This window comes from Chenopodium album, chromosome 11 (assembly GCF_948465745.1).
Source record: "Chenopodium album chromosome 11, dcCheAlbu1.1, whole genome shotgun sequence".
NCBI classification, from domain to species: Eukaryota; Viridiplantae; Streptophyta; class Magnoliopsida; order Caryophyllales; family Amaranthaceae; genus Chenopodium; species Chenopodium album.
Window position 1 is genome coordinate 8,816,328 of NC_137844.1, and position 11,592 is coordinate 8,827,919.

At 36.7% G+C, this 11,592-nt stretch overlaps 1 protein-coding gene across 1 annotated transcript; it reads right to left on the reverse strand.

The window, feature by feature from the left end:
* Positions 1–192: 192 nt before the first annotated feature.
* LOC145567337 (uncharacterized) lies at positions 193–11,183 on the reverse strand. The gene is made up of 9 exons (XM_081626599.1): positions 10,833–11,183; positions 10,628–10,722; positions 8,495–9,895; positions 6,432–8,171; positions 4,894–6,006; positions 2,984–3,088; positions 2,736–2,825; positions 1,166–1,276; positions 193–1,091 (listed from the first exon to the last, which is right to left on the reverse strand). Exons 2-9 carry the CDS (start codon positions 10,688–10,690, stop codon positions 549–551), a joined length of 5,166 nt encoding a protein of 1,721 aa, XP_081482725.1. The 5' UTR covers positions 10,691–10,722; positions 10,833–11,183; the 3' UTR covers positions 193–548.
* Between the last annotated feature and the right edge of the window lie 409 nt (positions 11,184–11,592).

Genomic DNA, 11,592 nt, shown 5'->3' on the forward strand with positions numbered 1-11,592 from the left:
TTGGACACAAAATTTTCCCTCTTGTAAACTGCAATGCCAGTTTCCATACAAGAAAAAGGCTCAACAGAAGAGGGAGGGGATAATTGGAACAATTGTGTAAATTGAACTTTTTTCACTAGACTTTTAGAGATAATTTTAACTATAAGCGTAATCTTCAATCTGCAAGGCTAAAAATGCTTCTGCTAGAGTGAGTACAGAATGTATCCCTTGTGTTCTAAAGCTTTATATTTCTTTATGTACTGTTTTTTCTACAATTATTATAGCACCCAGCTTTAATGGGTTATCAATGATATTCACATATTACATTTTGGAAAGCTCTAAATATAAAAATGCAAAATGGGGAAGCTGGTCATACAAAAGCTTCAATCCAATGAGTTATTGAGATTGTACATGATATTGTATATCAGATTTTCTCTTGAATACTGAGGTGAGAATCCAAGATGGTACTCAAACTGTAAGCATGCAGAACGTCTCTTGATCATCATGTTAAACATTCAAAGAGTATAAGATCCATGCATTCAGAATAGCAGGATAACCTGTAGATAAATTTAAGCAGGTGCTTCATCGTTATGTTCCTCAGAAAAAAATTGCTCTGCTCGATCAACAAAGCTTGGTGGAAACCTACAATACAAAGGCAGAACCGTGGGAGCTACTGAAGCTGGACTTTTTATCTTTGAAGCTGTGTCTTCAGAATTTTTACTTGTTCTGCTATCCCTAGGATTTCGGATCTTGCCATTTCTACCATTACTACTCCCAGAAACATTTCCCTTGGGGAGAGAGAGACGAGAGCCTCTTGTAGTAAAACGGGTTGATTTTACAGACACATCGCTTTGCAGTTTCTTACGCTCAAGAGTTAACAAAGAACTCTCAGTTGAATCTTCCACAGAAGGATTTCCAGTCGGGGACTTGGACCTAACTGAAGGCAAGCTACTTTTCCAAAATTTCACCAGGGAAAGAATCATTTCTGTACTGAGCTCCTGTTGGACAACGCCTTTGTTCTGTTCGCAACCAAAACAGACCGCAACCAGAGTTCCAGCAAGGATTGGCATCAATTCTGGATCGCTAAAGAATGCAATTGGTAAATCACACACCTGGTATTTAAGAGGCCCAATGTCAATACTTGTTTCCGTAGAATCAAGAGAGATATCAACAGAGATTCACTGACCTTGTGAAGGATTGTTGGAGTGTTTCCCCATCGAAGGACTGCTTGATTTCCAGGGTGAAATAAAGAAACATACCCAAGAAGCATCAATGATTCAAGTAGCAGCATACCCACCTGACAAGGCAAATGAGCGTCATATAAATTGCATATATATTGTGTACATAATTACACTGAAAATTTTGTTCGAAACTGCCTATGCAGTTGATGAATTATGCATTTAGGTCAATTTTATTATGCACTTAACAAATTATGCAAGAAATAAGTCATAAAAGGTATTGTTTCCCAAAAAAAAAAAAAAAAAAAAAAAAAAAGGAAGCTAATAATAGGTATTTCATATATTCAAAAGAGATAATCTAGTTTTGAACATAGCCTCACAAAGACATTGAGATAAATTCTTAATACAGTAAGTAGTAATGACGGTGATACATATAGTAAGCAATACAATACACAACATCAGTGGCCAGCCGGGACATGAACAAGCCCATTGAGTAGAAAAGTTTTATAATGCATTACAATTGCAAATGGTAGTCAGGTTAAGTTTCGGGTGATTGTTGCGAGCAGACAATGCAATCCAAAACCTTAATAACCATGTTTGAATCCTGTAGTTTTACAAGTCTTTGTTCATATATTTATTTCCTCTTATTTTTCGTGTCTTTTGATTTGATCACTCTTTTGTCTTTTCCCTTATAATTCTATATAGGTGAGTCTAATTGTTAGCTGAGGAGTACTCTGTTCCCTAAAGTTCTTCCCACTTTTCATAGCAACAGTTACCAAGGAAATGAGGAGAGTGTGTGAAAATACATCTTTTATTATTCATTAAAAAGGGGAAAAAATATGCTTGAGAGAGCATGTAGAGTTAAGTGAGTTAACAAGTAATAAAGCAAAAGTGGGAAGAGCATTGTGGAACAAAATGAAACGAAAGAGAGTACATTCTTATAGCTTTAAGGAATTGGAGCTAGAGGTTGGAATTATTCACCTTTCACTATCTATTGTAGTAGAATGTACCCTAGCAAATGCATGGGTATTAAACTATTAATTATATAAAACCTAAGTACGAAGTATTATTTGTATTTTCTAAATACTTTAACCCATACGAAAATCTCACATTCAGCCACTAACAATGAGAATGGAAACAACTCCAAAAAACAAATAATGTTCACAAATAAGTTTCTAACAAAGATATAAGGATAGACCACGTACAAATGGCAGATATATATCAAGCCCACAAGCTATGACGTACCATCTTATCCACAAGAAGATTTTCCTTAAAGATCTATTGGTTTGTGTCCTTAAGCATAACAATAGATTGTCGAAATTCGCTATGTATTTGTAGTCTTTAAAAAAAAACAGCCATGGCCTTTTATTATCACACGCCAACATTGCAGCTTGAAACCACTTGATATAATACTATAGATTTCTATTGTTTGAAGATATTGTAATCACCTATCTGACATTGGTGGTTTATTACTGGCAGTTTGCACACCAGTGCATAAAACTGAGGTGGGGATATTGGAATGAGAAAGATAAACAATAAATTAGTACAAAAGATTATCAAAAAGCATTTGTAAATTACCTGATCACTTGCAACTTTCCAGTTATTGGTACAGTGAGTAAGTAGGAAACCCATGATATGGAAAAATTCCATTTTCAGGTCAGGCATGGCCTACAAAATCACAGTAATATTATAAAAAAATGGATAATAGATCACAAGCACTATTCAGAAACTAAAACAAAAAAGGAAGGCAGATATATAATTGGGGTTCCCAGATGGTGCAACTGTGCAAGTATCAGGACAAGGGGGAAGGGATGAAAGTGACTTACTAGCATTTGCTGCATAAAAGTGATGTCTGTGAGAGCCAGATTGTTCAAAACCTTCAAGACAAAGGTAGCCACTTCCTCAAAATTTGTGGGGAGAACATATGAGCCCTAGAATTGAAGAAAATAACTTTTAGTATGGTATCAGATGCAAAGTATAAGGCATATAACTTCTTTTGTATGATCACACGTTAACTAACAGATTAACAAACAAAAAAAAAAACTAAAAACCAAAAGCAATATTAGATTAGATGTTTCCAAATATACTCTTCTCTGATTAAAATTGGATGAATATTCAATGCAAGGTTTAAAACTTAATTGACTTCCACCATTTCAAAACTTGAGGACATACTTACTTTTTTAAAAGAGCTTTTGCAGCGCTTGATAGAATGTCCTGTACTAGAAGGATTTACATACATCTCACTTCCAATCTATATTAGTCCAACACTACCCTTTAAAGGACCATGAGGAGAGCAGCTCAACTGAACAAATCAATGGAGCAAACCCTCATTTAACTTCATGTATAGCATAATTCTCTCAAAATCTAGAATAAGGGCAGAGAAGGTCTTATTGTAAACTGTAAAGGGCTTGCACCAGAAATAAGACTAGGTATAGTAACTCTCTTTTTGCCATTTAAGGGGCAGAAGAACAGGAATTTATTAAGGTGTTATCGATATCCAAATCCCTTGTTCCTGATTCCAAAAGATTGATTTGTTCATGCCTCTATCTAAGTTCTTTCCTGATTTAGCATATTCAATTCCAGTTCAAACCTAAGTGGAAACCTTAGCTTCTAACAGAGTTGAATTCTCTTTTCACAGCCTAGGGAATAAGGAAGCTTCACAAAAAGGACTAGGTGGGCCAGAGATAATTAACTTTAATGCAAACAGAAATGACTGACGGTGGCAAGATTAATAACATAAGGGACAATATGTCTGAAACAACTAGATTTGAAATTTCATCCTTACCCAATAATAGTTTCTTTTTTAAAAAAAAAAAAAAAAAAAAACCAACTAATCTAAAGAAGCATAATATTTAACATGGAGATATGAGTTGACAATGGACAAATAGATTTGACAGCATATACTATATACACATACATGTGGAATCTTGTCATTCATTTTCAATGTGTGTATTCAGTATATTAACTTTTCACAAATTTTACTGATATGTCATCAAAGATATAATTGGTCAACAGTGCATTGGAAATGTGAAAAAGCAATCGGAAAAAGTGAATTGGGACAAAAGGAGTGATTATTTTAACAAGGATACTTGTTTTGGAAACAAAAACTCATTAATGGGATTGACAGTGTGTTAAAGAGAAATATAACTAATTTAATTATATTGTAAACTCCTTGATATTGGTTATAAACTGATGGTGAAGTTTGACTATATTAGATAAGATTGTATAATATTAAAATGACCTTCCTAGAAAAATACTGATTCACTAAAAAAAGAAACTGCAATATAAATTAGCTTAGAAGGTGGGATAGCCTTAGGAGGATACCTAAGGAAAGATAGGAATCAGATCCTCTGTATGGGTTATTAGTACAAAAGAATTCTTAACATATCATTAATGGAAATTGACACGGTCACTTTTGGTTACTTGCTTTACATTGAGTTAAAGATTTTGACTCAATCCTTATGGTTGTTAGGCTACATGGTGAAGATGTATATGCTTAAGTACCTAGACTCATTTAATAACTAATAGAGTTAGCTACTTAGCTTTAGGGCTTAATAAATGGCTGGTAATACATGGTTCTTCGGCTTCTTCCCTTTTAAGCAGATAAGTAACGGCCTTAAATTCAAATAGGCCTATACAATACCAGATACCAACAAAAGAAAGTGACCATACAGATAAATAATAAAACATAATTAGGTGCGAGAAGTTTCATAACTTCTTTTTTTAATCAAATTACCTGTTCAGAAGATAACCTATTGTTTGCCTGCAATAGCACAGCTGTTAACAATGATGGAAGACAGACTAAGCCGGTTTCAGATATGGCAGAAAGAAGAAATGTGTGTGGTTGTTTCACATTCATTTGCTCCCCGTCCTTTTTTCCTAAATTAGTACATGCAGCACTTTTCTCATCCTTCTGAGAAGAATTAGACTCAGAAACATGCATTTCTGGAACTTTCTGTGAGTCAAGATGTTCAAAATCTAATCCTGTATTGCTGCTGGTCAACTCAATAAGATTATTCCCTAGCTCTTTTTCACTAACCATTCCAGAGAACAAGGAGTCATAAGACAGCTTTTCTTTCTGTGATTCATCACATTGCCCATTCTTGTGTACACAAGAAAGTTTCGACAAGTCACAATTTGCAGCTGATGAGGACAACTTCAGTCCATTCTGAAAATCAGGAGCAACCAAGCAACCAGACTTACTGTTCTTCACGATGTTTGATACTTCTACTTCATTTTCAGGCATCAACACCACTGGATAACATTCCCAATCAATGGAAAAAACAGCGCATGGTCTAGATGTCAAAACCACCAAGAGTTTTATACTCAGCAGAATGGATTCTGGAAATGGAGACCCTTCCATGGGGGGTCTGTCATACAGAGCAAAAAGATCTCGTAGTCGGTGGATAATTTGGTAGGAAACAATGAGCTCTAGGAGGCCATCCTGCATTTGACATTGGCGTTCCTCGAAGGTAGGATGGCCGATAATCATCGTTGCAGTCCACAAGAAACCATCTAGTACTTCAGAGATTGAATCAAAATTGACAGAGGAAGTTTTACTCTGCTGTGAACTAGTGCTACCAGGACTATTTAATGATGCTGTAATTTTAATGTAACTCTCAAGAGCAGCAGACAACATTGGAATAAGAGGGGGTAAGAGGTTCTGGGATAGAAAATAACTTCTATTTGTAGGCAAGAAAAGCACTACTTTCAGAAGTCTCAGAAGGTATATTGTAACTTGGCAAGCTTCAGGCTTAGATATGTGAGATGCAGGCAAGGCAGAAGAGATGAAATCAAGCAGACCGGCCTGGCGAGAAGCTTGTAGTTCGAGTTCCTTTCCTTCCAAATACTGATGGCAAGACAAATGACATATTAATACATTAGTGAGATAACATATTACCATTTCCCGGTAGAGAAAACTAAGAAATAAAGGCCTTTAACACCAATCAAATTTCAAGTTTCCAGCAAACAAGAGAAAACAAGTACATGACTGCTAGGACGGTAGGACAGAATTGTGATATAAGATTTCATGTTGATCAATATAATCGACAGTTGATATTTTGTAAAAAAGAAACAAAGGATGCTATGGAGACATGGCAACTGTATCTTACAGGAAATCTAACTAGACAAACAACAGAATAGCAATTAAAAGAATCTAAGATCATTAAAGGCCAAACGTAGATGCAGGCTCACCCTTTAGGAAAAAAGACAATCAGATCAGGAAAAAAAGAAAAGATTATTGAGTAATTCGTAATTATCTCCAATATAAGTTACCTTTATCATTTCAGCAGTTATTAGACCTATACTTGCTGCTCCTTCCTTCCTTTCTTGCCGAAGTTTTTGCAAATCTTGGACCCATCTCCCGATTTTGGCCCTGGCAGTTGCCACAGATGTTCTATAGCCAATACCAACATTTTCAGCAGCAGAAGTTTCAGGAAGATCATGCTTCAAAGCCATAAGCTTCTGCCTAATTTTCTTTATCCTTCGCTTTAAAGACTGCTGCATCCCCATGCCATTATTCACAAGATTAGACACTCCATCAGCTGAATGATTATTTGTTTGACTATTATCACTGTTACAGGGTGGTGTAGACCTCCCTTGACCCTCCTTAATTACCGAACGACGCATCAGGGGCGACGATTGATCTCGAAAATCCATTGATGCTCTCTCTCGTATCTGCTCAAGGTATACCTTGCGACGCTGGTCACTTTCACTGAGTCTTTCAGCCAATCGCTGTGCAAGTAGTTCAGCTTCTTCTTGTTGTGCTTTGGCCCTCTCTTCCTTCCGTCGAATTTGTTCCATGGTCCTTGCCTCCCTGGCAGCGCTTGATGCTTTCCTTTCCTCTTCTCTTCTCATTTGAGCCTCTTCTTTTCTTCGTTGTGTTTCAGCAAGGCGCTGTAACTTTTCTGCTTCAATGAGTTTTCTACGTTCAATGACAGCCTCTTCCCTAGCCATATCTTCTTTCTGCTTAGTTTTCATTACCTGGAACTTTTCAGCCCTCCTCATCTCTGAATCCTGAAGTTTCTGGCGTAAGAGAAACTTTTTGTTTTCTTCATTCAATGAAGTTATAAAGCGCACTTCATTTACTTTGATACTCTCATCACCAGCTCTCTTCACAACTTGGGCTATATGAGCTTCATGCCGAGATTCACTACGCTGATGACGAGCATACATGCCCTCCCGTAATTTCATGCTGCGAACAGCATGCCACTCACTCACACGATTCAGCTTCTCAGATGTACGCTGAAGTTTTTGGACTCTCTCATTCTCCAACTCGCCTCGAATTCTCATAGCACGTGCATGCTTCTCTTCTGCTTCTTTTTTCAAGTCCACAGCAGTCTTCTTTTTCTTTTCAGGGGACATTAGCTTATCATGTAAAACTCTTGTACGTTCAGCACTTCTCCTACTCATGCAAGGTGAATGTGAAACACGGGAAGAAAGACGGCGTGAAGGAGCCAGTATTTCCTCCCAATTCCTTTTCTCTTTCCAAGCATCAACTGGCTTCCACGGTTGTGAACTACTCTTATCCTTCTCCTTCTCTTTATCACCAGTAACATTATGTCGTTTAAGAACTTCACCTTCAGAAAGCTTCTCCACTTCAGCCAAAGGTCCTAGTTGTTCTTTCTTACCTTTTCCACCTAGAAAGGAGGCAGATCTGCCTCTAACGGGTAGCTTAGTAGTTATAGGATCAGAAGCAGAAGTCACAGAAGCAACACGACTATTTTGTACAGAGGTTTTGCTAGACCTGCTTGCTTCTGTGCTTCTCCTTTCCCTGCTAACATTTACACGGGCAGCATCTGAAATTCCACTCTTCCTCCTTGATTTGGTATCCAATTCAGAAATATTGGGGGCACTTTCCCTTTTATGCTCATCCATAGTACGAAGACGACTATGGCCTTTACTAATTTCACCAGAAACACGCTCTTTTGCCCTCTCCTCTTGGATTTTCTTGAAGGCCTCAAGGGATGAAGATAATATTTCTGCTCTATGAGGCGAGGTAGTCATTCTACGAACCTGTATCATGCAATTGAGTTAAAGTCATTTATATGTAATGTCATTTGAAATACAAAAACGTTTAAAGTCTTTGAGGTTTTGCCAGCTATTCTTCCCATAAGATCATAAAGTGTTCATTCTGCTCCAAAACCTCTTTCTACTCAATTTAAGAGCCTAACTTCCTATATGATTATATCAAGTGATCAAATGAGACAGTTGTTTCATAACAATTGCATAGTTTTTATCCATTCCAAATTATCGATCACATAATGCTAAAGGTCATACATACACACAATCATCTAACAAAATAAGTGACATATTGGTTAAAGATGTTAACAACCTACCTCCCACGAAAGTGCATGAGGTCGTCTGTGGTCACCTTTGATACTCATCACTGCACCACTTGATGATAGGCATGAATTCTTCATCGTTTCAAACTCCTCCACCCTAATATTAAGATCTCTGAAATCGGATTCAGCTTCTTGGAGAACAAGAATTGCCTCTTTCACCTGCCCTAAATCACATTCTAGCTCACATAGAAGGTACAACTCATCTATAGCCCTATTAAGATTCTCAAACAAGAAACACCAAAGCCGCTCTCTAAACCTTTCTTTGCTTTCACTGCCTTCAGGTTGTCTAACGGTACTCATTGTAGGTGTATTCAATGAGCTATCTGTGGGAAAATCATTAGGTAACTTACTACTGCAACCAGCAGGTATTGCTGCTGCATTGCAGTTCCCAGGAGCTTCTGGTAGACTCTGAACAGATGAAGCAACCTCTTTATCTTGAGCAATAATCATTTCATTTGCATTCTCATCATCAATATCATTCAAAGCAGATAAACCAATCTCACATAAACCAGGAGTGAGAGTGGGTGCTGACAAATCAACTATTTCTGCAGGCTTCTCTGTAGATGAACACTGAAACACATCTTTCGGTGGTCCACATGCATGTGCAAAGTCTTCACCAACATCATCATTTGCTGGTTCCACAGGGTCCAAACCACTACATTTTGCTATGTTTTCAATTGCTGAAAGCATTCCCACATCAGTTGAAGTTACTTCATTCACCTCTTTACAGTTTTCCTCAAGGGGACCATCATTTGGAAGAGATGGCATACTTTGACATACATCACTAGTGACCTCTTTACAGCCTTCCTCTAGGGGCCCATCATTCAGAGGCGATGGTATACTATGACATACATCACTAGTTGCCTCTGAAACTTCAATTGTATTGTTATTAACTAAAGGGCAGTCCTTTGATAAATTGCAAGCACTCAAATCACAAATATTCCTGGACGTACCACACATTGCTAGATCATCATCTCCAATTTCGCCAAATCTGAGTTCAGAAACAGCAGCAGTTCCACATTCTGGGGAAATTGCATCATCCTCTAGGTCACCCCACTTGATTTTATGAACCATGTCAGGCTTCTTCTCAGAGACATTTTCATTTGCAGTGGAGGAACTTTGAGAGCTTGTAGTTGTTATGATCTTCAAAGGTGGTGTCTTTGGACGCCCATTATAATCACCAACAACACACTTATCAAGGCAGCACTCATCTTTTTCGTGCTCCTTGGAGGAGGAAGATTGACTTGATACACCCTTCTGAACAGAATCTTTCCCTGGTCTTGATACATTGGAGCGATGCTTACTGCTAGAACTCCGGCCTTTTCCATTTACTTGCTGCCTTGAAAAACCCCCTACCCAATTTTGAATAGAGAACTTTGAGCTGCTTCTGTGCTTCTGAAAGAAAAGAAAAATCCATTTCAACGAGACAAAATATAATATTTGAAAAACTCCATCAATCAACAAGTAAAAACCAAAACTGACAAAGGTCGTCAGCAATTTAGCATCAGCTCGTCCTACAAACAATAACTGATTGAACAAGAAAGCTATAAGAGAATCAACAGGCCTGCAGCATTCAATGAAATTTCAATCATGCTATTCAATTAACTTAGCTAAGGCACTATAATTTCAGTAATCTCGAATAAGTTCATAATCAAAGCATAGACATAAGCATACAAATAAATTATTTTTGCTACAAACAGTCTCTATAACTCTATAAGGCCATACCACCTGATATAATATTGTCTACTTGATTCTTAAGAACCCTATCCCTAACTAAAACTTGACAAAAGGGCAATTAGCAAAAGAAGTGCAGTCCAACACAATATACTACATTTTTCAGCAATACTCAAGTACAATCATTTCAAGCAAACATGTAATTCAACTAAAAATAGCAACAATATTGGCTACATTGAATTGCACCCTCCTTAACAACAAATCATCAAACACATTAAACCAACACGAGCATTCAACCGCGATTCATGAAATCGTATACACTTTAACCATTTGTACACTATACAGAACTTCAAATTAGACTGATCATACAAATACACAACTTGAACAACAAAATTCAATTAAAAATAAATAAATAAAAATAAATAAATAGAAAAAAAAGAAGAAAAATAAAACCTTTTTCACTTCAAACCATCCTGAGCCCTGATCATCCGCAGAAGCTGCAACAGAATCATCCATCCCAATATGATTGAAACCCGGAAATTAATTCCCTGGAAATGCATATAAAATTACCCAGAAAAAGCATACAAATTAACCCAAAAAAAATCTCAACTTTCAATTATACTTAGGTACAAATAAACCCTTTTAGTATTATAATTACCCGATTGATTGCCAATACAGAAAAATTTAATACTTATATGTTACAGATTACAGACGATAGTAATTACAATTCTAGTGGTTCAAGGTGAAATCTTTGATGCCCTCAATTTCAGAGCTCGTCAAAAAGAGAAATAAAGAACAAAAAAGGAGTGATTGTTATGTGAAGATTATAAATACAGGGTTTAAATTAAGATTTACAGAAATGTTGGTTCAAACAATAGTTCCAAAAATAGAAAGATTTGAGACAAGTATGTCAGAAAAATAGGGTTTTTCTGGTAAAGGAGCAGTTTTGAGAGATGAAGGTGAAAGGGTTAGACTTTGGAGGGAGAAAATGAAATTTTGTACTGGTGAAATAATTATGGTAATGCCCAGAAAATGATGTTACAAAAATAATTATTTGATGACATATCTTTGTGTCTTCACTCTTCAGTCTTCGTTAAGTTTAGAGGAGTCTATTCGGATAATTGGATCGGATTTGATAAGGTCGGGTTAAGTAGGGTCAATTCTAAAGTTGAGTCATGTTAAATTATAATGTTTACGCCAGTCCGAATCTGAATCGGATATTTTTCGGGTCGGTTTCGGATAGAGTCGGGTCAGGTGTGTTTTTGACACCTCTAGTTAAGTTTTCTCCAATGTTGAAAAACTAAATTCTGTATAGTCGTGTAGACTCAACCCGTGATAATAATACATTTGGATTAAAATATATTGTTGCATTAGTTATTGACTTTGTTGTTATAGCGTAACTTTTACGAGTATTTATG